This window comes from Camelina sativa, chromosome 7 (genome assembly GCF_030686135.1).
Source record: "Camelina sativa cultivar CO46 ecotype springtype chromosome 7, ASM3068613v1".
Taxonomy (NCBI): domain Eukaryota; kingdom Viridiplantae; phylum Streptophyta; class Magnoliopsida; order Brassicales; family Brassicaceae; genus Camelina; species Camelina sativa.
Genome location: NC_141886.1, coordinates 3,585,165 through 3,606,855, shown reverse-complemented (window position 1 = coordinate 3,606,855; position 21,691 = coordinate 3,585,165). Strand labels below are relative to the sequence as shown.

At 36.3% G+C, this 21,691-nt stretch overlaps 3 protein-coding genes, 1 long non-coding RNA gene and 2 pseudogenes across 8 annotated transcripts; 3 read left to right on the top strand and 3 right to left on the bottom strand.

Moving 5' to 3' along the window:
* Window positions 1-1,331: 1,331 nt before the first annotated feature.
* LOC147940798 (uncharacterized) lies at window positions 1,332-2,836 on the top strand. Its single transcript, XR_015560912.1, has 2 exons — window positions 1,332-1,730; window positions 2,297-2,836. It is a non-coding gene; the product is annotated as an uncharacterized LOC147940798 (long non-coding RNA).
* A 1,482-nt stretch (window positions 2,837-4,318) lies between these two features.
* On the top strand, window positions 4,319-6,524 carry LOC104700193 (uncharacterized). Its single transcript, XM_010415669.3, has one exon. It carries the CDS (start codon window positions 4,370-4,372, stop codon window positions 6,248-6,250), a length of 1,881 nt encoding a protein of 626 aa, XP_010413971.1. The 5' UTR covers window positions 4,319-4,369; the 3' UTR covers window positions 6,251-6,524.
* Window positions 6,457-10,624, bottom strand: LOC104700194 (uncharacterized; annotated as a pseudogene). The gene is made up of 17 exons (XR_015560911.1): window positions 10,413-10,624; window positions 9,927-10,044; window positions 9,658-9,845; window positions 9,469-9,576; window positions 9,322-9,386; window positions 9,097-9,202; window positions 8,919-9,002; window positions 8,611-8,757; window positions 8,388-8,516; window positions 8,249-8,316; window positions 8,048-8,081; window positions 7,866-7,950; window positions 7,660-7,727; window positions 7,463-7,576; window positions 7,251-7,373; window positions 7,036-7,126; window positions 6,457-6,908 (listed from the first exon to the last, which is right to left on the bottom strand). The product of XR_015560911.1 is annotated as an uncharacterized LOC104700194 (transcript).
* A 123-nt stretch (window positions 10,625-10,747) lies between these two features.
* LOC104700192 (uncharacterized) lies at window positions 10,748-12,002 on the top strand. The gene is made up of 2 exons (XM_010415668.3): window positions 10,748-10,891; window positions 11,413-12,002. Exon 2 carries the CDS (start codon window positions 11,466-11,468, stop codon window positions 11,883-11,885), a length of 420 nt encoding a protein of 139 aa, XP_010413970.1. The 5' UTR covers window positions 10,748-10,891; window positions 11,413-11,465; the 3' UTR covers window positions 11,886-12,002.
* A 94-nt stretch (window positions 12,003-12,096) lies between these two features.
* LOC104704269 (putative B3 domain-containing protein At2g27410 pseudogene) lies at window positions 12,097-13,510 on the bottom strand (annotated as a pseudogene). The gene has a single exon (XR_015560910.1). The product of XR_015560910.1 is annotated as a putative B3 domain-containing protein At2g27410 pseudogene (transcript).
* A 452-nt stretch (window positions 13,511-13,962) lies between these two features.
* Window positions 13,963-16,573, bottom strand: LOC104700191 (receptor like protein 22). 3 transcript variants are annotated; one of them, XM_019227731.2, is made up of 3 exons: window positions 15,937-16,070; window positions 15,692-15,742; window positions 13,963-15,581 (listed from the first exon to the last, which is right to left on the bottom strand). In XM_019227731.2, the coding sequence occupies exon 3, from the start codon at window positions 15,566-15,568 to the stop codon at window positions 14,060-14,062; it is 1,509 nt and encodes a 502-aa protein (XP_019083276.2). In that variant the 5' UTR covers window positions 15,569-15,581; window positions 15,692-15,742; window positions 15,937-16,070; the 3' UTR covers window positions 13,963-14,059. The 3 variants fall into 3 exon arrangements, with proteins under 3 accessions (XP_019083276.2, XP_010413968.2, XP_087312844.1); XM_010415666.3 differs by having other exon boundaries at window positions 13,963-14,505; window positions 14,593-16,573; XM_087456718.1 differs by having other exon boundaries at window positions 13,963-16,573.
* Window positions 16,574-21,691: the final 5,118 nt, after the last annotated feature.

Below are 21,691 nucleotides of genomic sequence, written 5' to 3'. Positions count from 1 at the left end.
GACTTTCCATTACATACATTACAAGTCACTTTTATGTTTGCTGTTCCGTTTTCTTCATGGAATATTATTTCACAAAATAGTGCAGCTATACGCATAATTGTTTCACAAATTGTTTCATCATTTTGTATACGCATAATTTCATTCAAAGTAATTAATTATCCAACATTTTTAATGATACAATATCCGAAAGGTCCACCTACTTATTAAATTCAAAGTATTCTTAGAGCCTTTCTACAAAGAAGAAAAATAAATTTAGAAAAAACAAGTTTTCAACTAAAATCCTCTTTTTGGAAAACTGGATAAATGATAAGTTGAAAACTGGATAAACTGGATAAATGATAAATTAAGACAACTGGTTTGTTCTTCTTTCCATAATTTTATGCCTTTCACTATTACACTAATTTTAACTTCTTTAATTACTGTTTCTCGATTTTTCGTTTTAGTTTTTGATTACCCATACCCAAGATATTCTCAATTTTATATCCTAAGACTGAACTGATAAATATTGTTGTCTGGTATTTCTTGATTTGAAAATTTAAACTAAAGGAAAAGGATAAAATCAATACTCACCTCAATTTTAGCCGGGATGGTCACCACACTATATTTGCTACATTTCCCCACATTGAAAAACTTCACAAATTTTCATACAATTGTACTTGTTAACTTATATTTCAGGCAAAAGGACTTGTCACATAATACAAAACAGTTCATTGGCAAACAAAGATAATGCAGTTGTGGATTTTTAAACAACCACGTTTTCATCCCTCCATACCAAATTCACACACACACTGATAAATAGGCTCAAACAGAATCCGTTAAACCGGTGAATAGACAGACAACAACTCTAAACTCTGTTCGTCTAAAGTTGGAAATCTGAACTCAATGTTAAAAACAATAGAACATGTACATGCTCATCAGTCATCAGTTATTTTCAGCAATATGTCTGAAATATCTAAATATTCTAAACGTTACAATACAACAGAATGGTTTTGAGTACACAACTTTATAAATTGCCCAACTAGGAATAAAACAGAATTAAACAAATTGACAACGTTCGGTATTATAATTTATACACTATGAACTCGTTGGGATTTAAATAGTGTGCAGAGCGAAGAAAAATAGTTATTATCTAATAAAATTATACAGTACTATTTTTACTAAAATATATAAGTATTATGCGGATTTGAATAAGTTATAATTTGTACATGTTCAATTCTATTCTACGGTAATTAAAAAAATGATGTAGAAAATAATGGGGGAGACTTTGATGAAGTGGACCATCCATGTCCGCACATGAATAACGCAACAAATACAACACCATATGGAAGTTTGTGCATCCATTTAATTCTCATAATCACAACATCTCTCTTCATAATGTTTATTTCCTTCACCTTTTTCTTGTAAGGTTTGTAATTTCCTCACCCTTTTTGTAAGAGAAACAAGATGAAAACAACTACTCAAAGAGATAAACAAAAGAAGAAGAGAATGAGTCGGTATAGTCTTGTTTTCATCTTTCTTCTTCTCTTCGTTCTCGTTTTCGCTTCAAGAATCCATGCTGTTGGAAGACGAAGGTTTTCATCCGGACCTTCTAGAAGAAACAGAGGCTTTCTCCCCTCTTATGCCACACGTTTCATCGGCGCCGGAGAAATCACACCGGAGAAAAGAAAGATTCCGACGGGGTCAAACCCTTTACACAACAAGCGATAGGTTTACTAAGTTTGTTTGCGGCGGTAACAGAATTATTTACCTTTTTATCTCTTTTTCTTTCTCTCCCTCTCCTTGTTTTATAAACTGGAGAGAAATATGTGAAATGTATATATGTACACATATACTATGGTTACACACTACCATGTAACTTACGTAGTGTTGATGTAGAAGTTTTTGAAAAACTAAATTCAAAGTTGGGGTATATGTATATATATATATATGCATAATTTTGACACTTCAGATCAATTGTAATTGATAATGAGTTATGAGTATGATGGGGTTTTTTTTTTTTTTTTTTGGATAGAAGGGTTTCCAGTATGATGAGTGAAGTTAATGTATATGATAATATTGTGTAATCGTGTGCTCCAAATAAATATATATCTAAGATTGCTTATGTATGATTAATAACATATTATGGTCTTTTTGCTTAATCGTAACACTCTATAGTTAGTCGAGCATAAATCAAGCACATACGGGAGAAGTTAAAGGGATAGTTAATCGGATTAGAGAACTTAGGAAAGATATGGCTTTTTCAATTTGTTCTAAGAACCTAAAGTTTAGGGTTAGTTTTTTTTTTTTGTTAACCCAGGTATCCCAACGCTTCCCAACAGAGTAGGGGTCCACATGTTAGCTATCGGATACCTGACAGAGCAAGGGTCCACGTGTTAGCTATCGGATCGTTTGGACTAGCCACGTGGGCGGCCAAATGGCACTCCATGTGTCGGCTCATGGGACACTGCAGCCCGCATGTGAATTCCTATGTGGTCGGGGCTCGAACTTATGATGGCGGGTACCTCAGCTGAGGGTCCTTTACCACCCAAGCTAGAGGCTCCGGTTAGTTTAGAGTTAGTTTAAAGACTATTTCATCAACTTGACGATAAAAAAAAATTCAATGGATTGTAAAAGAGGTTAACTAGCTAGAGACTAGAGTAATAGCTGAATCCAGGCTATGTCCTAGCACGTCATGAGTTAATCTCTTCTTGCAATCACGATTAAAATGTCTTCTAGACGTCGATAAAAATAATATTTCCATAATTAGCCGATCATTAGTAAAACATTAGATGGTGGGAAAGATTGTATTGCTAAACAAGCTTTAATTAATTATTATAGAAAAAGATAATCATTATTATGGGTTTGATGTTGAAAATTGTGGTTTAATGATTTGGTTTATGGTTGATGGTGAAAAATGGTTCTATATGAAAGACTATTCTTACCCACAATGCTGAAAATTCAAGTTTTTTTTAGTTTAAAAAATGACCAACATTTTTTTGCTCCTAACTATTTCCATCACTATACTTCAATAATATTTTTTAGTGTTTTGCGCATGCGCGCATTTGTTTATTATTGCAATAAGGAAGAACAACTTTGATCAACAAAATTATTATGCAGTTGAAAATGGGAAAAAAGGTATAGTTGTTGTTTTCTTGATATCAATTATGGCATAAGACATTTCTAATCCCATAAAGGCCAACTCAAAGTCGTATACGTCTCCGTATCCATTATATATTATACGCATCTTACAAACAAAAAGTACATTTTATGAGTTTCATATTATAATATAAGTGATGGATCACACTTCAACAGTTCTCAAGGATCTATGTCAGAGAACAGAAGTTTTGAATTTTTTTTTATTTATATATAATTTTTAATGACCTTTACGAAAAAAGTTTGAGTAAAAAAATTGATAAAAAATAAAATAGGAAAAATGTAGTTAAAATCCCCAAATCTACATTTTCGTTGATTTAAAACCCGAACTTTATTTTTAGAGGGGAAAAAAACCAATTATTTATTGATTTCCAAATAAATCGTAAACTCTCGTTGACCTAACCTTTTGAGGCACAACATTAAGTGGTCAAACGGAGAAATTAAACGGGGTTAATTGTCCGTTAACAAGATCCGTTAATAGGAAAACTACGCTGTTTATAACACCCTAAAACTCCCAAATTAAGAAATCGATTTTCAATTTTCCCAATTCACAAGCCCTAATTGATCTCAACTTATCTTTTCTTCTTTAATTTCTCTTTTCTTCTTCGATTTCTCTCTTCTTCTTCGAGTTGACGAGATGAGTTCTAGCTCAAAGACATTGGTGGTAGCTTCGTTCGACTGTGGAGTGCCACTGAAGTGTGTTTGTGGAGCAGATGTAACGATCTTTACATCGAGAACTGAAGAGAATCCTGGTCGACCGTTCTTCTGGTGTATAACAAAAAGAGATCTGGAATCTTCTCGTCATCGAAGATATCATGTTCGATTAGAGTTAGATCGATTAGGGTTTGTGAATTGGAGAAATTGAGAATCGATTTCTCAATTTGGGGGTTTAAGGGTGTTATAAACAACGTCGTTTTGCTATTAACGGATCTCGTTAACGGATAATTGATTCTGTTTAATTTTTTCGTTTGACCCCTTAACGTTGTGCTTCAAAAAGCTAAGTCAACAAGAGTTTGCAATTTATTTAAAAGTTAACAAATAATTTGTGTTTTTTTCTTCCAAAAATAGAGTTCGGGTTTTAAATCAACGAAAATGTAGACTTGTGAATTTAAAGGACAATTTTCCCAAAATAAAATTAGAACACAGTAACAGTAAAATATCAAAGAGTCGTCAGCTATATAATGGATGTGGGCATTGTTAGGGAAAGTGAAGAGAAGAGTTAAAGGAATTTTGAATCATGAACAAAGAAGTAAGAACTATGTCTTCTCACAAACTCTCACGACTCTTCAACATTGTAACTCAGAATCAGAAATCTCCGGTTTTGATCTCAGACCAAGAAGCAGCCAAAAGAATCACGGCGTACCTGGTGGAGAAACCAAGCATCGGAAAGCTTCAATCGAATCCATCACTTCTCTTCAATTTGAATCCGAACGTAACCCGTCTCGTTCTATCTGAACCAACTCTACCAACTCAATCATGCCTCGATTTCTTCAAGTATCTCCGCGGATTCGAATCCAATCTCAAACCCGATCTCACGGCGGTTGTGACTTTATCTCGCCGGTTATATTCTAACCGGAGGTTCAATGAGATGAGAAATTTATTGAATTCGGTTGTTAACGACGGGTTTTACGACCGCCCAGTTGAGGGTTTAGGATCAGCGATGGTTGATTGCGACGTCTCCGATGAAAAGTTTGGATTTTGGGAAACTTTTTTCGATTTGGTGTTTAGGGTTTATGTAGATAACGCAATGTTTGAAGAGGGTTTAAGGGTTTTTGATTACATGGTTAAAAAGGGTTTGAGTATTGACGAAAGATCCTGCATTGTTTTTTTGGTTGCGGCGAAGAAACGCCGGGAAAGTGATCTCTGTTTGGACTTTTTCCGGCGAATGGTTGATTCTGGAGTGAAGATAACTGTTTACTCATTGACCATTGTGGTTGAAGGTTTATGTAGAAGAGGTGATGTTGAGAAGAGTAAGAAACTGATTAAGGAGTTTTCTGGTAAAGGGATTAAACCTGAAGCTTATACTTACAATACTATTATCAATGCTTATGTTAAACAGAGGGACTTCTCTGGTGTAGATAGGGTTTTGAAGGTGATGAAGAAGGAGGGTGTTGTGTATAATAAGGTTACCTATACGCTTTTGATGGAATTGAGTGTGAAGAATGGGAGAATGGTTGATGCGGAGAAGATGTTTGATGAAATGCGTGAGAGAGGGATAGAATGTGATGTTCATGTGTATACATCGATGATAAGTTGGCATTGCAGAAAGGGGAATGTAAAGAGAGCGTTTTTGCTGTTTGATGAATTGACGGAGAAGGGGCTTTTACCGAGTGGTCATACTTACGGGGCGCTTATTGATGGGGTGTGTAAGGTAGGGGAGATGGGTGCAGCTGAGATCTTGATGAACGAGATGCAAAGTAAAGGAGTTGATATCACTCAAGTGGTATTCAATACGTTGATTAATGGGTATTGCAGGAAAGGGATGATTGATGAAGCATTGACGATTTATGATGTGATGGAGAAGAAAGGTTTTGAAGCTGATATTTTCACTTTGAATACGATTGCTAGCTGTTTGAATAGATTAAAAAGGTACGATGAGGCAAAGCAATGGCTGTTCAGGATGATGGAAGGTGGTGTGAGGCTTAGCACGGTTAGTTATACTAATTTGATGGATGTTTATTGCAAAGAAGGGAACGTTGAGGAGGCAAAGAGGCTATTTGTGGAGATGAGCAGCAAGGGAGTACAGCCCAACGCTATCACATACAATGTGATGATCTATTCGTACTGCAAGCAAGGGAAAGTAAAGGAAGCCCGTAAACTAAGGGCTGACATGGAAGCAAAAGGGATGGATCCGGATTCGTATACCTACACGTCGCTCATACACGGGGAATGTATTGCTGATAACGTGGATGAAGCAATGAGGCTCTTTAGCGAGATGGGGTCGAAGGGTTTGGACCAGAATTCTGTAACATACACTGTGATGATCTCAGGTTTGTCCAAAACTGGAAAATCAGACGAAGCCTTTGGATTGTACGATGAGATGAAAAGGAAAGCGTATACAATAGATAATAAGGTTTATACTGCACTTGTTGGAAGTATGCATTCACCTGAGACTTAGACCAGGATTGTCAAACTAAGATCTTTTTTGGCTGGTTAATTCTGAGATCTTCCTGTTGATGGTTGAAATCGACTACTTGAATCAGAACCTATTCATTTTTTCGAAATCTTGTTTGAGAAAGTTGGGATGGGATATGTATCAACCTTTGCCTTTGGGTATGTTCATCTGGCATTCACATGAATCAATAAGCGACCATCTCTACGCTGTAAAGAAAACAAAGCTCGACGCTTTATGTTATATTATATTATCATAAATTGTCTGTTCATAAAACAAAGCCTTTGGAATATAATTGTGTATAAGCTGATATTGAAGGAGTATTCTAGAACCCTGTGAATCAACTCTAAGGACTGAGATGTTGATCTGTGTAGTGTATATAACCATATATGCATGATAAGCTAGAGGAGCCAGACATTTATGAAGCTTGTGAAGTACTATGGACGATGATGTCTTCAAGAAGGATGATCTGATGAACTTTTATAAATCTGAGATGGCACCAAAATGAGAAATTTTATACTTTCAAAAAGCTAAAAATTGAAGCTCAAAAGCCAGTGACGATCAGAATCACAACTCATAATCGAGACCAGCTCCATATTTCCAGGCCTCGAGACGTCTCTTCCATTCGAACTTCGTTTTTGAGGGAAGTCCTTCCAAAGACGGACTGAGAATACACAAAAAGATGAAGATGGTTCAGGGGAACACAACATCCATCCATCATGTGGCAGAGTCATGGCAACAGAAGCAATGATCCATGCATAATTCCTTAAAGAGACTTAGGAATACTTCACCTTATTAATGGATCAATGTATGCTGAGAGGAGTGTATACAAGCCAGCATGAAAAAATGAACAGACCAATCGAGCAGAACTGGTATCCCGACCTGAGGAGATCACCAACGAAACGACATTTCACGAGTAGATCGAGAGCAATTTCAATATTTTGTTTTCGTTTCCTGGGGTTTCTGGTTTAGAGATAATGCAACAGTTCTCGGAGGAACGCTATACCTGTCTGAATATTGACGGAATTATCTGAGGTTTAGTCAGCATGACAAGGCCTAATGTCTTTGCTAGAGGACCAAACTGTATTATATCCTGAAGAAATGGTCTGAGAACTGGATCGCCCAATCTCTACAAGAACAATATGAGACCATTACTTAGAAGCCAAAGTTCGAAACTCTCATTTTCCGGTTTCTACAAAAGAGAAAGGTTTACTATACCTGCATGCAACTAAAATTAACATGGAGAAGCTCATTGGTAAAGCTAGGGGAAACATCGAGTTGTTGCTTTGCAGACATTGCTCTTTGAAACAGCCATGATGCGCTCAAGTTTGGCTGTCATTCAAAACACAAATGGCTTCAGTGAAGTTAATAGCAGGGAGAAAGATATATAGCTGACAACCACAAAGCTTTATTACCATATAAGGATTTAGCTTTGATAAGCTGTCAGAGTCCAGAAGATCTCCATCTACTGCTTCATAGATTCCTTTTCAAAATGAAGATTAAGACTGTCAGAAAATCTGAAGATTTTTTGGACTATAGTCTGACAGATATCATGATATAAAAGTTGTATAATGTTCATGGAGACAGCAAGTGTACTTTCAGATAGTGAGTGTATATATACCATTGGACAATCTTCCAAGGTGTCTGGTCAAACTTCCAAAACCTCCAAATGAAACAGGTGACTGAATGCCGCTAGCATCACCAAACTGAGTTTTTTGGTAAGAAACTTTGATTATTTAGTTTATCGAATTATCAAGCGGCAAACTTTTCTTGGAAGCTTATATATAAATGAACAAAACCCACCTGTAGAACACGATCAAATGCCGCTGGCAACGGACTGGTGATAGTTCCAATCCAACAGGGTTAGATATGTCAGAATGCAGCAGTATTATTGTACAAAACTGGTAAACAGAATTATAATATCAATACTAGAATTTCAAACTTCCAGTTTTGATAGGTAGAGGAGATACATGGCATCAATGGAGTTCCATGTCAAGGTTATACCTATTTCGGTATGTAGGAAAGATTCCGTATACAACTCTCAGTATTTCTAATTCGTCAAGAGAGACTCCCTGCGCCAAAAGACATCAGGAAAAGAAAGAAAGAAACTTTATGAAAGATGTTACTTAAGATGGAAACTCACTTGGTATTTTGGCATCAACTTCCAGTATTCTTCGAGTAAATCCTCTAAACTCGGAGATGTTGATTGCGGTTCAGTATAAGTGAGCATGTAAGTAGTGCGGTCTAATGGACCAGAGCCAGCCGGGAAGGCCTTCAAGCAACAATAAGCAGCCTTATATTAAAGCCAATTCTTTGTCGTTATGTGAATAGTGTGTTAGGATGGGGAAAACGACAGATAGTTTTACCTCCCAAAAGAGTTGTACATTAGAATCTGCAACTTTGGTCACCGATGAACTACTAAATATAACGTCACTTGAAGAGTTCTCCTTAAACCCATGAGCACAAGATCCAACAACAAGACACATTCCATCTGGCTTTCTACCACGTTTAATCTTTTGTAGCAGAATACATAACAAGAAAAGTATTATAATCAGTGATTTGAGAAAAATGTCATTGAACAACACACAAGAATCAGAAATTTCAACATTTTGATGACTATAACTAATGTAAATGAAAATGTAAAACTAGATATGCTATTAGGCCAATATAAAACCTGCTTCAGTATAGGAGAGAAATTTCCCATTGCATCGATGACCAGACGGGAAGATAATATGTCACCTTTAGAAAGTTGCATAACCTATCAATCAACAATTTCAAACAATTCATGTTAATAAGTTGAATCCTCTTCTTAGTTAGGATATTTTTTTTGGAGAAAGCGACAAGCAACTCACAGCTAAATCATCGTAGACGACGATGCTTGAGAGACTGCAGTCTTCTAAAATGACTCCACCAAGAGAAGTGAAACGTTGCTTCACAGTTTGCACAAGTTTAGCTGGGCTGGTTAAATATACAAAACGGAAAACTTAATCATCACTTTCAGAAGGTAAGCAGAACACAAGGGGAAATTTCTTTTCCTATGTATTATAGAGTATAAGAGGAGACAGAACAGAACTCACGAAACGCAAAGGTTAAGAATATCTTGAACCCATATATCACCAAGATTCTCGAATCCACATCTGTTCTGCATTTGTTCAATATTAACCTTAAGCATCATGGATTTTTAGTAGAGAATCAAGGCATTGCATACTGGAAAGAAGCTTTACCGGATTAAATTTTGCAGCAATTACATCTTCAATCTCATCTTCTGTTAAAACTCCTACTTCAGTCAGCTCCTTCATCTCTTTTCTTGAGATCTTCCATTCTTGATCTCTCTAAATCACCACAAACAAACAAAAAAAAACCATTAGCAATAAAAAAGGTTCTCCAACCACAACATTAGCTAGAATTCTTACCCCCTTGATTGCATTTCTCTCCACCACAGCAACTTTTAAACCCTTGGCACATAGAGCCGTGGCTAGAAAAATCCCCAAAGTACCCCCACAAACCACTATGTCAAAGGTTCCAACGAGATTATTCCCCATATAATAATCTTGAGAAAAGCCAGATACCCTAGAAACAATTTTCTGAGTTTCTTGCGGTCCTGCAAGATGTTTTTGCATCACTAAGAGAATACATTCCTTTATACTCTGAATGGTAACAATTTGTTTGTTAGATATATTACCAGTTGGTTGAGTACATATGTTGGACCAAATATTGTCAAGTCTCTTCAAGGCATTGTAAGAATAAGCACCACCAGCACCTCCAGCTTCTCCACCAACTGAAATACTCTCCATTATCTTCTGCATATCGAAATGATTGAACTCATACTCAGCTTAAAAACATATCATCATTACACATGCTTATGCAAACACTTTTAACGCTCTCAAGATTCACATACAAGGAAAAGCAATGAACGAACATAAGTTATAAGTTTCCAACAGAATACAGACTGCAAAACTTATCTCTATTTCTGAGAAATTCCGCAACTTTTTTTTACTCATATGAAGCAGCAATTACGACCATCAGTTTCATTTTTTTTTTTTTCCCAGAGGATGCGTAATTGAGCAGAATCGTTCATCAAGCAAGCAACTTTTGTAACACATACAAGCTTTTTGTTGAAAGAAATTTATAAAAATGTAAACTTTCAAATTAAAAGGGAGCTTTTGACCTGTGTTCTAGAGGGGGCAACTTGTGTTTGAACGCACACTATGGTCTTCGAAGCTCTTCCTCTTCCTCGGTTTGTCCGAGACCTTGTTACGGTATTAACGAACACATTGAACTGTTGAATTTGCAGAACCGCCATGACTCTGAGTTCCCAAGAAAAAAGCTAATTTTCATCACCAAGAGATAAAAAAACACTGGAAAGATTGTGCAGTGTGTCAGAGAATGTGACACGTTTACAAAACAAAACAAAAAGATTTGGGTCAAATTACTGGAATAGAAACTTCTGGTCCAAAAGTAAACTAAATGTAAATACTAAGGTTGTTTCTGTAATATTTTATTATATCCTTCTTCTTTTTCCATTGATTCATCAAATCAAACAGAGGGACTTGGATAAGCCTCTCTGGTTCAGGGTTTTAGGGTTTTTGAAGCGAGTAGTCCACTCACTCACTCACTCACTCACTCACTACTTTTACAATTCCAAAGGTAAGCAATTCGATTTCGATCCGTATAATCTGTGTTACCTTTGGTGATGTATATGTTCCAACTTCTCCAATCGAATTCGCAAATGGGCAATTAGCTAATTTCTTGAATTGTGAGTTTATGTTACTGGTTGTCCTCATATTCATATTATTAAGCTATTGCAAGAGGTTAGTTAGATCATAAAGCCTTATGCTTTACAAGAATTCACTTTTTTACACTAGACTTCGAACATCACAATGTTTTTGATATGTGGCTTGAATAGCAAATGGGGAATTAGCTTAATTACTTGAATTGTGAATTTGTTTCTTTGATTGATTAATTTGTATGCAAAAGGTTGTTATATGATAAGAAGTCGTATGCTTTACTTTGTACACAAGACTACTAAATTACGTTCTTCCTCTCTTTTAGGAGTTAAGAAGAAGACTATTAACATCAAAACGATTCAATTTGTGTTATGGAAGTGTCATTAGGGAATATAAGATCTCAGGTTCAATTCTCATGACTCTTTTCTTTATTGTCCGCAGAACCAAAACTCTCTATCACAAGATTGGATTTTTATAATTGAAGAGAAGCAGCTATGGCAAGTCTGATTATGGCCACATCATTCCCAGGTTCTATAACTTCATGTAAGAAGATGAATAACCTGTCTGTTCAGCGAGCCTTTAGGATGACATCTATGCAGACAGAGAAACCTTTGGAGGAGCTATACAATGTTAAAGTGGAACGGAAAGTTTCACAGAAACGGTTGGAGGAGCTCGGTGTTTCGAGATGGTCAGTTTGGAAGACAGGGAAATGCAAGCTGCCATGGGATTGGCAGGTGGATCAGTTGGTTTACATTGAAGAAGGAGAGGTTCGAGTTGTTCCCGAAGGAAGCAAGAGGTATATGCAGTTCTTAGCTGGAGATCTTGTTCGGTATCCTAAATGGTTGGAAGCGGATCTTTTCTTTAACGCTCCTTACAGTGAACGCTATTGTTTCAAGGCCTATGGTGATGATTGATCCCGACTTAAGACTTTTGAGTTTAGAGACAAGAAACTTTACACCTGTGTGTTGTGTTGTAGCCTGATGGATCTTTTTGTGATAATATAAGAAAGCAAGTTCTGGTTTTGTTCTGCATTTTATTTGCAATGCTTCATAAGTAAACACAGGCAATTTTCAGAGATGGATGAAGGAAAGAGCTAAAGAATTAAAAAGAAAACTCTCAAAAACATAACTAAAGAAATTTCATTTATATAACATTCAAAAATATTTATTTAAGGGTCTCACAATTTGGACAAAACCCCACTGTTTCAGTCAACAGAACAATAAAAATAAAGAAAACCAAGCCAGAATTGGATGAAAACAAAATATCCTTTTTACTTGTGGCTTAAGCGATAAACAGAGTATGATTAGGAAGAACTAGAGCTGCTCTCTCCTGAACAGCCTAGGCTGGAGTGGTTTGTATCTCTTGCTGGAAGCGAAGGAGGATTAACCGGTAACTGTACCTGACCAGATTCACCGGAAGTAGAAGCGCCATCACCGCCAGTCAGAAAGTTTCCACGTTCAGATTCTCCTGAAGTAGAGCCGCCACCGTGGCTGGAACTTGTCGTCTCAGAAGGGACAAGAGCAAAGCAGAGTTTTCCTTCTCCAGATCGGAAAGACCAGAGAGGAAAGAGATCGTTTACCTCAAACCTGTTATCAGAAAGCACATCGTTCCAACCTTTACATAAGACATAATTCCAGTTTCCACTCATCTTCCACTTCCTCAATTCAAGGGCGTGCTTTTTCATCTTAGGATCCACCAAATCCAAGCTCACACCATCATCACGAAGCTTCATCGAATTTTCATGTATGTGTGTTGTCTCTTCCTCTGTCAAAAAGTCTGGACTTTTAACTTGCTTAAAAGGAACAGAGAGACGTCCTTGGATTTTGTCGAGATCAGTCTTGTACAGTTTCCTCGTTGAGATCAGCTTCGGATTGTAGCCGTCCCCTTCTCTCCTCATCACCCTCAGAAGCCACTCCGGTGGAGTCATTTGAATTGGTTCAACCTCTAAACCACGATCACGATCAATTTTGCGTATCTTGCGACTTCTCTCTTCCACCTCAATCGAACGTTCTTCCTTGGACCGACGACCTCTAACGCGAGAAGACCGAGAAGATTCTGAATCATGATTAGGGTTTTGTCCTTCTGGTTCCACGGAAGTAATTGATCTGTATCGACGTTCTAAGAGGCTCTGAAGCCTCTCTCCGATAACTTCGTGCATCATCTCCACCATATTAATCTGCCCTGAGTAAACCCTAGGTTCCTCCTTTTTCGATTTGTCTTCCTTAGCCTTAGCCTTGTACCCTAACGATATGTCGACCGCACACAACAGTTTAAAGCTTTTGTCTTCGTCGTCAATACCGTACTCTTTGTTCACATACGACGACGAAGGTCTAGAAGACGGTTCCGCCTCAAAAATACCAAAAGTTTGGGAGTTTTCAGGAATCGTTTGCTCGAGAAATTCGTAAAATCGCTGCTTAGAAAAACTACGATCATCAGATTTCATCATCGTGATCAAATCTCTTGAAGACAGAACCAAAAAAAATAAAAACCTAGAAGGAAACTCTTGAGTTCTAAACCAAAGAAGGAACTGGAAGGTTATAGCTTTGTTTGCAAGTAAATTGGAAAACAGGAAGGTCTTAAATAAGTAAAAAACGATTCAGGTTCCTATTCTTATAGGAAATTGATTTGAGCAGACCTAATACGATAGTCGGTTTAATGCCTATTTATTATATCCTTAAAAATTCAATTTTGGAAAAATTCCTAAACACTAAGGGTTAAGTTTCCATTATTCAAAAAAAATCACATGTAAAAAATTAATGCTTCAACTATCAATAAATAATATCTCACAGTTAATTTTATTTCTTATGTTTCCATAATACTAAAAAAATCACATGTAAAAAATTAATGCTTCGACTATCAATAAATAATATCTCACAGTTTGTTTTATTTCTTATGTTTCCATAATGACATGAGTACGTTGTTTGAATGGAAGTAACTAATTTAGTAGTTTCCTCTGTTATCAGAACAGAGTTTTTTTTGTAACACATAAGATGCCATAATCATGTTTTCAGTAACTTAGAGACACATTCACAGATCAAATTACACACAAAAAAACAAAGACAAAATGAAACTATATATTTAATCAATCCTAAAGGTTTCTGATGCCTCTAAACATGTTATGACGACCATCATTCTTGATGAACCACCCAGGATTGTACAAAGCAACAACATGTCCTATTGCCAATCCAAACAACACTCCTGGCCCATACCCTACTATTGCTGCTCTCCACTCCAATATTCCTTCTTCTTCTTCTTCTTCTTCAAGCTCGTGTGTGGATGGTGCGTCTTCCCTTAAACAACTTTCTTCAAGAGGAAGACCACATAACCCTCGATTCCCTTCAAATGAGGATTTAGGTTGCCCTATGATCTGTGTCCCTTGTGGTATTCTACCAGTGAGCTGATTAATAGACACATCTATGTACGCCAAATAAGATAGTCTCCTGAGTTCTTGCGGAATCTCCCCTGAGAGTTTGTTCCCTGACAGGTCTAATGACTCTAGCTCAGTCACATTGGCGAAAGACATTGGGATATGTCCTGTGAATGAGTTATCTGATAAGTTTAAGGCAATCAATGTTTTCAGAAGACCAATAGATTCTGGAATCTCTCCTTCAAGTTTGTTACCAGAGAAATCAATGGCAGAGTAGAAAGTAAGAACTTTCCCTTGCTCCATGTATAGACCTTTGTATTGCAAATCCAACGTATCTTCATAGGCAAACCGCTCATTCGAATAATCTCCCATATATAGCCTCTCTTCATCATGCATCTTGATAGACGTTGTACTCCAGCTCGTAAAGTAATTTCTTGGTAAGGTTCCCGTAAATCTGTTATGCGATATTTCAAGTATCTGGAGCTTGGGAAATGCAAGAGGACCTTGATCATCAGGTGGAGATATAGAACCAACGAATCTGTTTGAACGGAGTGTAAGGACTTTCAAATTCTTCAATGCCTTGAGCCAGAAGGGAAAAGAATCATTGATTCTGTTGTGATCCACACTTAAAAACCTTAGGAGAGAGCAGTTCAAGAGCGATCTTGGAAGCTTTCCGGTTAGTTTATTGTATCCAACATCAAATGTCTGTGTCAAAGCACCGCTATAGAACTCGTCTGGAATGTTTCCTTCCAACTTGTTTTTCCGGAGGTTCACTATACTGAAGTTACCCATACATGGAGGGATTGAGCCGGTGAAGTTGTTGTAGGATAGGTCAAGAATATCGATAGCGGTTCGGTTACAGACTGAGAGAGGTATCTCTCCTGTGAAACTATTGTTCCAAGCAGACAAGTGGATGATAGAGACTGGTGGATTAGGGAATGAACCTTTGAAAGAGTTTAAAGCAATATCTAATACCTGCACCGATGAATTAGCTAAAACATGATCCAATGAACCTTTGAAACCGGTGAATGAATTGTTCTTAAGATCCAGAGAGACTAAAAGAGGAAGACTCCATAACCAATCAGGAACGTCCCCTTTAATTATGTTGTTGGAAAGATCTAAATACCATAACTTCTTTAAGGGCTTCAAGAATTCAGGGAATTCACTGATGTTGCATCCAGACAAGAGCAAGACCTTCATGTCCTTTGGAAACTCGATGTCTGAATTCATACTCGGTGTTAAACTGTTTCCAGAAAGATCAAGGTGTGACAAAGATTGAAGAGAATGGAAGATTTTTAAGTCAATTGGGTGGCTTATGTTTATAAAAGAGAGGCTGAGATACTGAAGACTAACCAACTTTGAAATATGATCTATGATCTCTGCTTCAAAATGGTTATTCCCAAGCTGTAAAGTCTCGAGTTTAGACGAAGAAATATTAGTGATTTCAAATGAGCCAGTGAGATGATTGTCACTCAAATCAAGATAAGACAAGAAAGGCATTGTGAAGATAGAAGAAGGTATGGTTCCAGAGAATTGATTAAAAGAAAGGTCTAAAGCTAAAAGATTGGTTAGATTCTGTACAAGTGGAGCTAAGTTACCAGTGATCTTGTTGTGGGAAAGCTGTAACTTGGTTAATTTGGGTAGGTTACGTATTGAAGAAGGAACTTGGCCGGTGAAGCCATTAGAGGAGAGAAGCAAGACCTCAAGATTTTTGAGTTGACCAAAAGCATAGGACAAAGGTGAAGAATCGAAGTTGTTGAAAGAGAGGTTAAGGTAACGGAGATGACTCAACTCGAAGAGGCTACTGTTTGGTCTGAGAGTTCCACGTATACATCCACCGGGGAGTTCAAGAAACGTGACAGCACCGGTCGTGTTATCGCAGACCACACCGCGGAGAAAGTTGGTGTCGTCGCTGCAGATGCTGGAGAACTGAAACTCGTTTTTGAAACGTTTAAGGGTCTCGGTTTGGTCAGGAAGACACTGGAGAGCAGCGACACAGTGGAGGATGGAAACGAGAGAGAGTAAACGCCAAAACGAGTACAACATTTTAGATGGATATAAGTGTGAAAATTTTAGAAAACGTAATGAATCTTTTAATTTCTTTGGCTTGTGAATCATCGAATCCCTTGTGGCCTTGTTAAATAGCCACACAAGTTGTAATCATTGACTGCATTCGCGTGGCTTTAGTTCCTGACAACTCACAAAAGTCATCAAATTATCTTCATATAAAATACTCCTATCAGATATTATAAGAACAACATGGCTTATATAGTACAAAACAGAAAGAGAAAAAAATAAAATTAAAAGAATGGCTTATATGCGCCAATAAGACCACCAAAAGCCTTTGTGGCACTAGTGGTACACAGAAGTCAATATACCTTTACGCGGTGGTGCATATGAATTCTAGAATTTAGTTAATTTTTAATTTCTATCTTTCTTTGGTCATTGGTTCAGATTTTGTGTGCATTTTAAGTGTGCAAATAGATCACTCTTTTCCTGGTCAATACATTAGTGGAAGTAATTAATAAAAGAATTAATCTAGCAGGTGCGTTTTACAGAAAAAGAACAAGAGGAGGATTTGTGAGCTCTGTGGATAAGCTAGATAGAAATCTTTAGCTATTCATGTTCATGTGGACATATAAATTGTTTTATAAACGACTTTTTTGTTTTTGTGTGTTACGAAAAAATTCACGTGGCTTGAGTTCTTCAAACTCTCTGAAGTTTGAAGATAAATATAATAGATTGCGTATGATACTATTATACTACACATATAAGGTCTAAAACATACGACTTTAACATTTCTTTTAATGCCATGGTAGGCTGGGTTGGTGTGAGGGCATCAGCCGAGTTCCAGTTTTGGACTCTAGTTCGTTAAACTGAAGTGTTACACAGTCAACAATTGACTTTTGTTTCTGGTCAACACATATGTAATATATTCTCAGTTTCCCACGTAACTAGTTTCATCATTTTTTTTTTCCGAAGTTTTTATTGATATAAAACATTACACACAACAACCGAGCAAAAGCCCAATAAAACATACAGCGATTTACAGAGACTAATAAAGAAAGTCCATCTGGCCCAACATTGCATCACTCAGAGAAGAAGATTGGATCAAATTAAAATATCACAAGACACATGTCAACAACAAAAGACACGTGTAACTTGAGGAGACTAAAAGTTTTCCGTCGTCATCCTTCGCCGTTGAAGCCATCGATTCCGCCGGAGAATGAAACTAACGTCGAGTGAAGATCGAAGATAGATTCTTTTGTATTTCGCCGACAACTGCAAAACAGAAGGTGAAGATCTAATACGGATCCATAAATCTCAAAAGAGAATACGAACTCCGATTAATCCACCTCTGTTAACTAAAAACCAATTGAAGAAGCTTAAACATAAAAGACACAGCTAAAGGCAATAATAATAAGCTGATGATGCTGAAAGAAAATCCAGAAATAGTCAATAAATCTGGACGGCAAAACAAACCGGAAAAGCTTTCTCTCTCTTTGAAAGATTTTTAGAGAGAGAAAAGAGAGAAAAGCTTTTTTTTGTGTTTCACGTCATTGAGTTTATATTTTCATCATTTTGAATAAAGAAAACGTAACTATATAATCCTTTTTTTTTAGCATCTATGAATTTATATTTTTTTTGGGTAGGATTAGCATCTCTGTAAATTATTAGATATATAAACGCCGCGTGTTTATCGTGTGAATTAGGTGAGTAATTATTGAAGATGATTGGTTATTAGGTGAATGTCAACGAAGGTGTTTTTGTATTCATGTAAGAAGTAGAACAACAACAACTGCTGAACATACATATATATATAAACTAGAAGTCGGCTCGCGCTATGCGCGAGATATATTATAAAATTTTTAAAATATTTTAACGTATGTAAAATTTAATATACTTAGCTTCTACCTTTGTATTTCTAATTGAGTATTTATAGAAAATATTCTTACAAAACATTTTAAAAATAAATAATTATTGTTCAGAAAATAATTGAATTTGAAGAAATTCTTAACTAAACACTCTAATGAATAAATAAATTTACTCACGTATTGAATTTGAATAATTATTTTGTTCTGTCTATGGTTCTTTTTATATATAGTAGGTCAGTTTATAAATAATTTTTGATTGAAATAAACAAAATTAAGCAGGTCATCTAATTATAGATATATTAATTTAAATCTCAGTTCAAATAAATAACTCTTTTAAACTTGTAGTTTGAAGAAATTATTTTATTTCCACAAAAAAGAACTTATATTACTTCAAATTTGATCATTACATAAAGGTTCTTGAAGACATAAATAACCCAACCTAAAGGAAAACCCAAATGATTACGAATTATACAGCCACCCGTTGCTTGATGATGTTGGACATCAAACCCTGCATCAAATTTACAATTAAGAAGAGATTGTTATGAGAAAAATTTCTTCTTGAAATATCTAATTCCATATTTTGTTCTATAAAGTATATGTTTTTTTTTGTCGTAAGAAAATTACACAGATCACCCAATAAATAGTTTGTAGCTTAAGTTAAAGGAAATTGTACATGTCATCATCTAATAAATATATTAAATCTCAGCTCAATAAGTAACTTTTAAGCTTGTAATTTGAAGAAATTGTTAATGTGAAAAATTTTAGTTATCATCCTTAGTAATCTTGTGGAAGAAAAAACCTGTATGAATGAAGACTAAAATGTTGTATACTTCTTTTTGGGTGTCTTTTTGTGGTGATCCTTGTCTCGTCTCTGTCTTTATTTTTATGTTCTTCTTACTTTAAATAATAAACTCTCCAACAGGGCGCTGGTGTTATGCCTTTTAACAAAAAAAAAAAAAAAAAAAAAAAACAGGGCACTGGTGTAAGAAGAATGAAAGACAAAATCGAAATATGAATATAATATGGTTTCAACTGCAATCTCTCACAGACCTAGTCACAAGTATGTACCATAATCCACCATATAAATTAAAAAGAAAGGAACAAAATTGGCTGAACTGCAAAGAAGTTCAGCCACATTATAAACCCAAATAATGATACAGTGAAAAGAAATTAGATATCAAATATGCATGAACAATAAAGAGGTATTCACCAGACGACACTACGGCTCAACTTGCTACTTCATCTCAAAAACATGAACAGGAGACGTTACCTATAGAGAAAACTAGAAAAATCCCTTAGTTATAAACCCCAAATACAAAAATGTTACCTATTAATACAAAAGACGTTATGTTCAGAATAAATAATTACTAAAACTTTTACGTTTTGCAGAAGATGAGATTTTTAAGAATTGATGATTAAATAAACTAATACAAAAACACAAAGGCTACTGGAACGAAGGTGAAGAAGTGAGAAGATGAGAAGTGAGAACAGGTGGGATCGACATCGTTTTTGCCGTTTGGTTTTAGGGGCTGACAAACAGGTGGGATCGACATCGTTTTTGTCGTTTGGTTTTAGGGGCTGACAATATAGTTTGGTGGGTCTGTATTTTGACTAATTTGTTTAAGTACGTAGAAGTAAAAATAAAGGTTGTAAAAATGAGGTGAAAACAGGTGTCAGCTATATAACAAACCATGTGTCATGTCTTTAGAAGAAGTTGAGAAAAAACTTCTCCTATTATATAAGATACCGTGACTAATCTTCGGGAGAGTTGTATTTGAAGCTAACCAGAGATACAAATAAAATAATTACGAGAAGATTTTGAAGTCGCTAGCTGAACATTAGTTTTGAGGATATTTGAGAAAGCTAGCTATGATTTCCTCCCCATATGAACTTTGATCGATATACACGTAAAAAGCTGTTGAGCATTTTACCATGGTAGTTATTATTATTATTTTTTTTTAATAGAATGTTAAATTAGATTCAAAAAAGAAAATAGCATTTTTACAGCTTGTGCAACGTGTTTGTTAGAAGAGATCAAACAAAAACCAGATTAATTTGTTACTAGATCAGTGGAGAATCTGGAGGCAAGCCAGGTGTGTAAGTCGTCGTCATATCGCACATAATCCACCCCCCCCCCCCCCCCCCCGGAGCTTGATGGCCAAAAGTTGGTTTCTAACTTATCGATCGATCCATTTAATTATTTGTGCTGAAGCAGTAGGCATTCGTAATCTGCAGGACGTAACGAGCAAGGAAACCGACGGTTCGGTCTGCCCAGTGAGTAGAGACGGAAGCCACAATTGTTTGCCAGTTCGTGGAATACCGATTGGTGTAGATGTTTGAAGCGAGATCCTTCCAAATCCCTGCTGAGAAATCACATGAAAAGAAAAGATGATCTCTAGTTTCAATAGCATTTGGACAGAACACACAAGTAGTATTGGCTCCCCTGTTCCATAACTGCATCCTATCCCCTGTAGACAACCGGTTTTGGACAGCTAGCCAGACTCAAAATGTGTATTTCGGAGTAGCGTGTGTAAACCATACACCATTACTCCATGCAACAGTCGCTAAAGCTATTCGAACATTATTTCAGGTATCCTTTGTAGATAAACGTGGGCGAAAGACATCATTCTTCCCCTTCCAAAGAACCACATCGGCCTCACATGTTCTTCTAGTCCAGTGGTGTGCGAGTGCTTCCACCATGGAGTTTAGATGGGTATTGCGATGTCGTCTACGGCGTCGCCGTTCCCACGCCTGCCCATAGTGGACCAATTGTCAAACCAGAAGGATGTTCGCTTACCATCTTTTACTATAGTCTTACAGAGCAGTTTGGCAGTGGCCATGAACTTAAGTATTTTACGCCACATGCAATAGCCAGTCTGCGTCTCAGCAACTGCCCAGAGAGACGAATGCTTAAGTAGATACTGTTTAACCCACACCACCCAGGCACCCACAGTGAATCTTCACATGAAAGGATACGCCATATGAGTTTGATTATGCCTCAAAACGCAGATATTTACCATGCACACAAAAATAAAATAGATCGAATATCGAGTTTGTATTTTTTTTATTCATACAAAGGGTATTAATTAAACTGATAACATTTTTTTTTTGTGTTCTATATAAAGTAAACACGTACGACACATAAAATAATTTTCTTTGAGTATGTCCATAAAAAGTTTCTATTTTTATTTAATTGCCGCTCTCAATTAATAATAATATGTGCAGGAAAGGATATTGCAATGCCACATATTTTGTAGGAAAATAATACATCTTGTAAGAAAATAATTAATTCCTTGTACTTTTTTTTTCTAAACCAAACCGACTCGCGTATTAGGAAGAAAATATACAAAAAGTTAAAAAAAAACTGGTATGGTTAATTAATTAGGATTTTGCTAATTGCTTGCATGTTTCCTTTTCTTTTTGGTTGGATTTGTTACGATATCATGTTATCCGCTTTATTAGATTTGTTTTCAAAGAA

Coding starts and splice junctions, on each gene's coding strand:
- LOC104700193 (XM_010415669.3), top strand. CDS start 4,370: ATGAACAAAGAAGTAAGAACTATGTCTTCTCACAAACTCTCACGACTC.
- LOC104700191 (XM_087456718.1), bottom strand. CDS start 16,456: ATGATTCACAAGCCAAAGAAATTAAAAGATTCATTACGTTTTCTAAAA.
- LOC104700192 (XM_010415668.3), top strand. CDS start 11,466: ATGGCAAGTCTGATTATGGCCACATCATTCCCAGGTTCTATAACTTCA.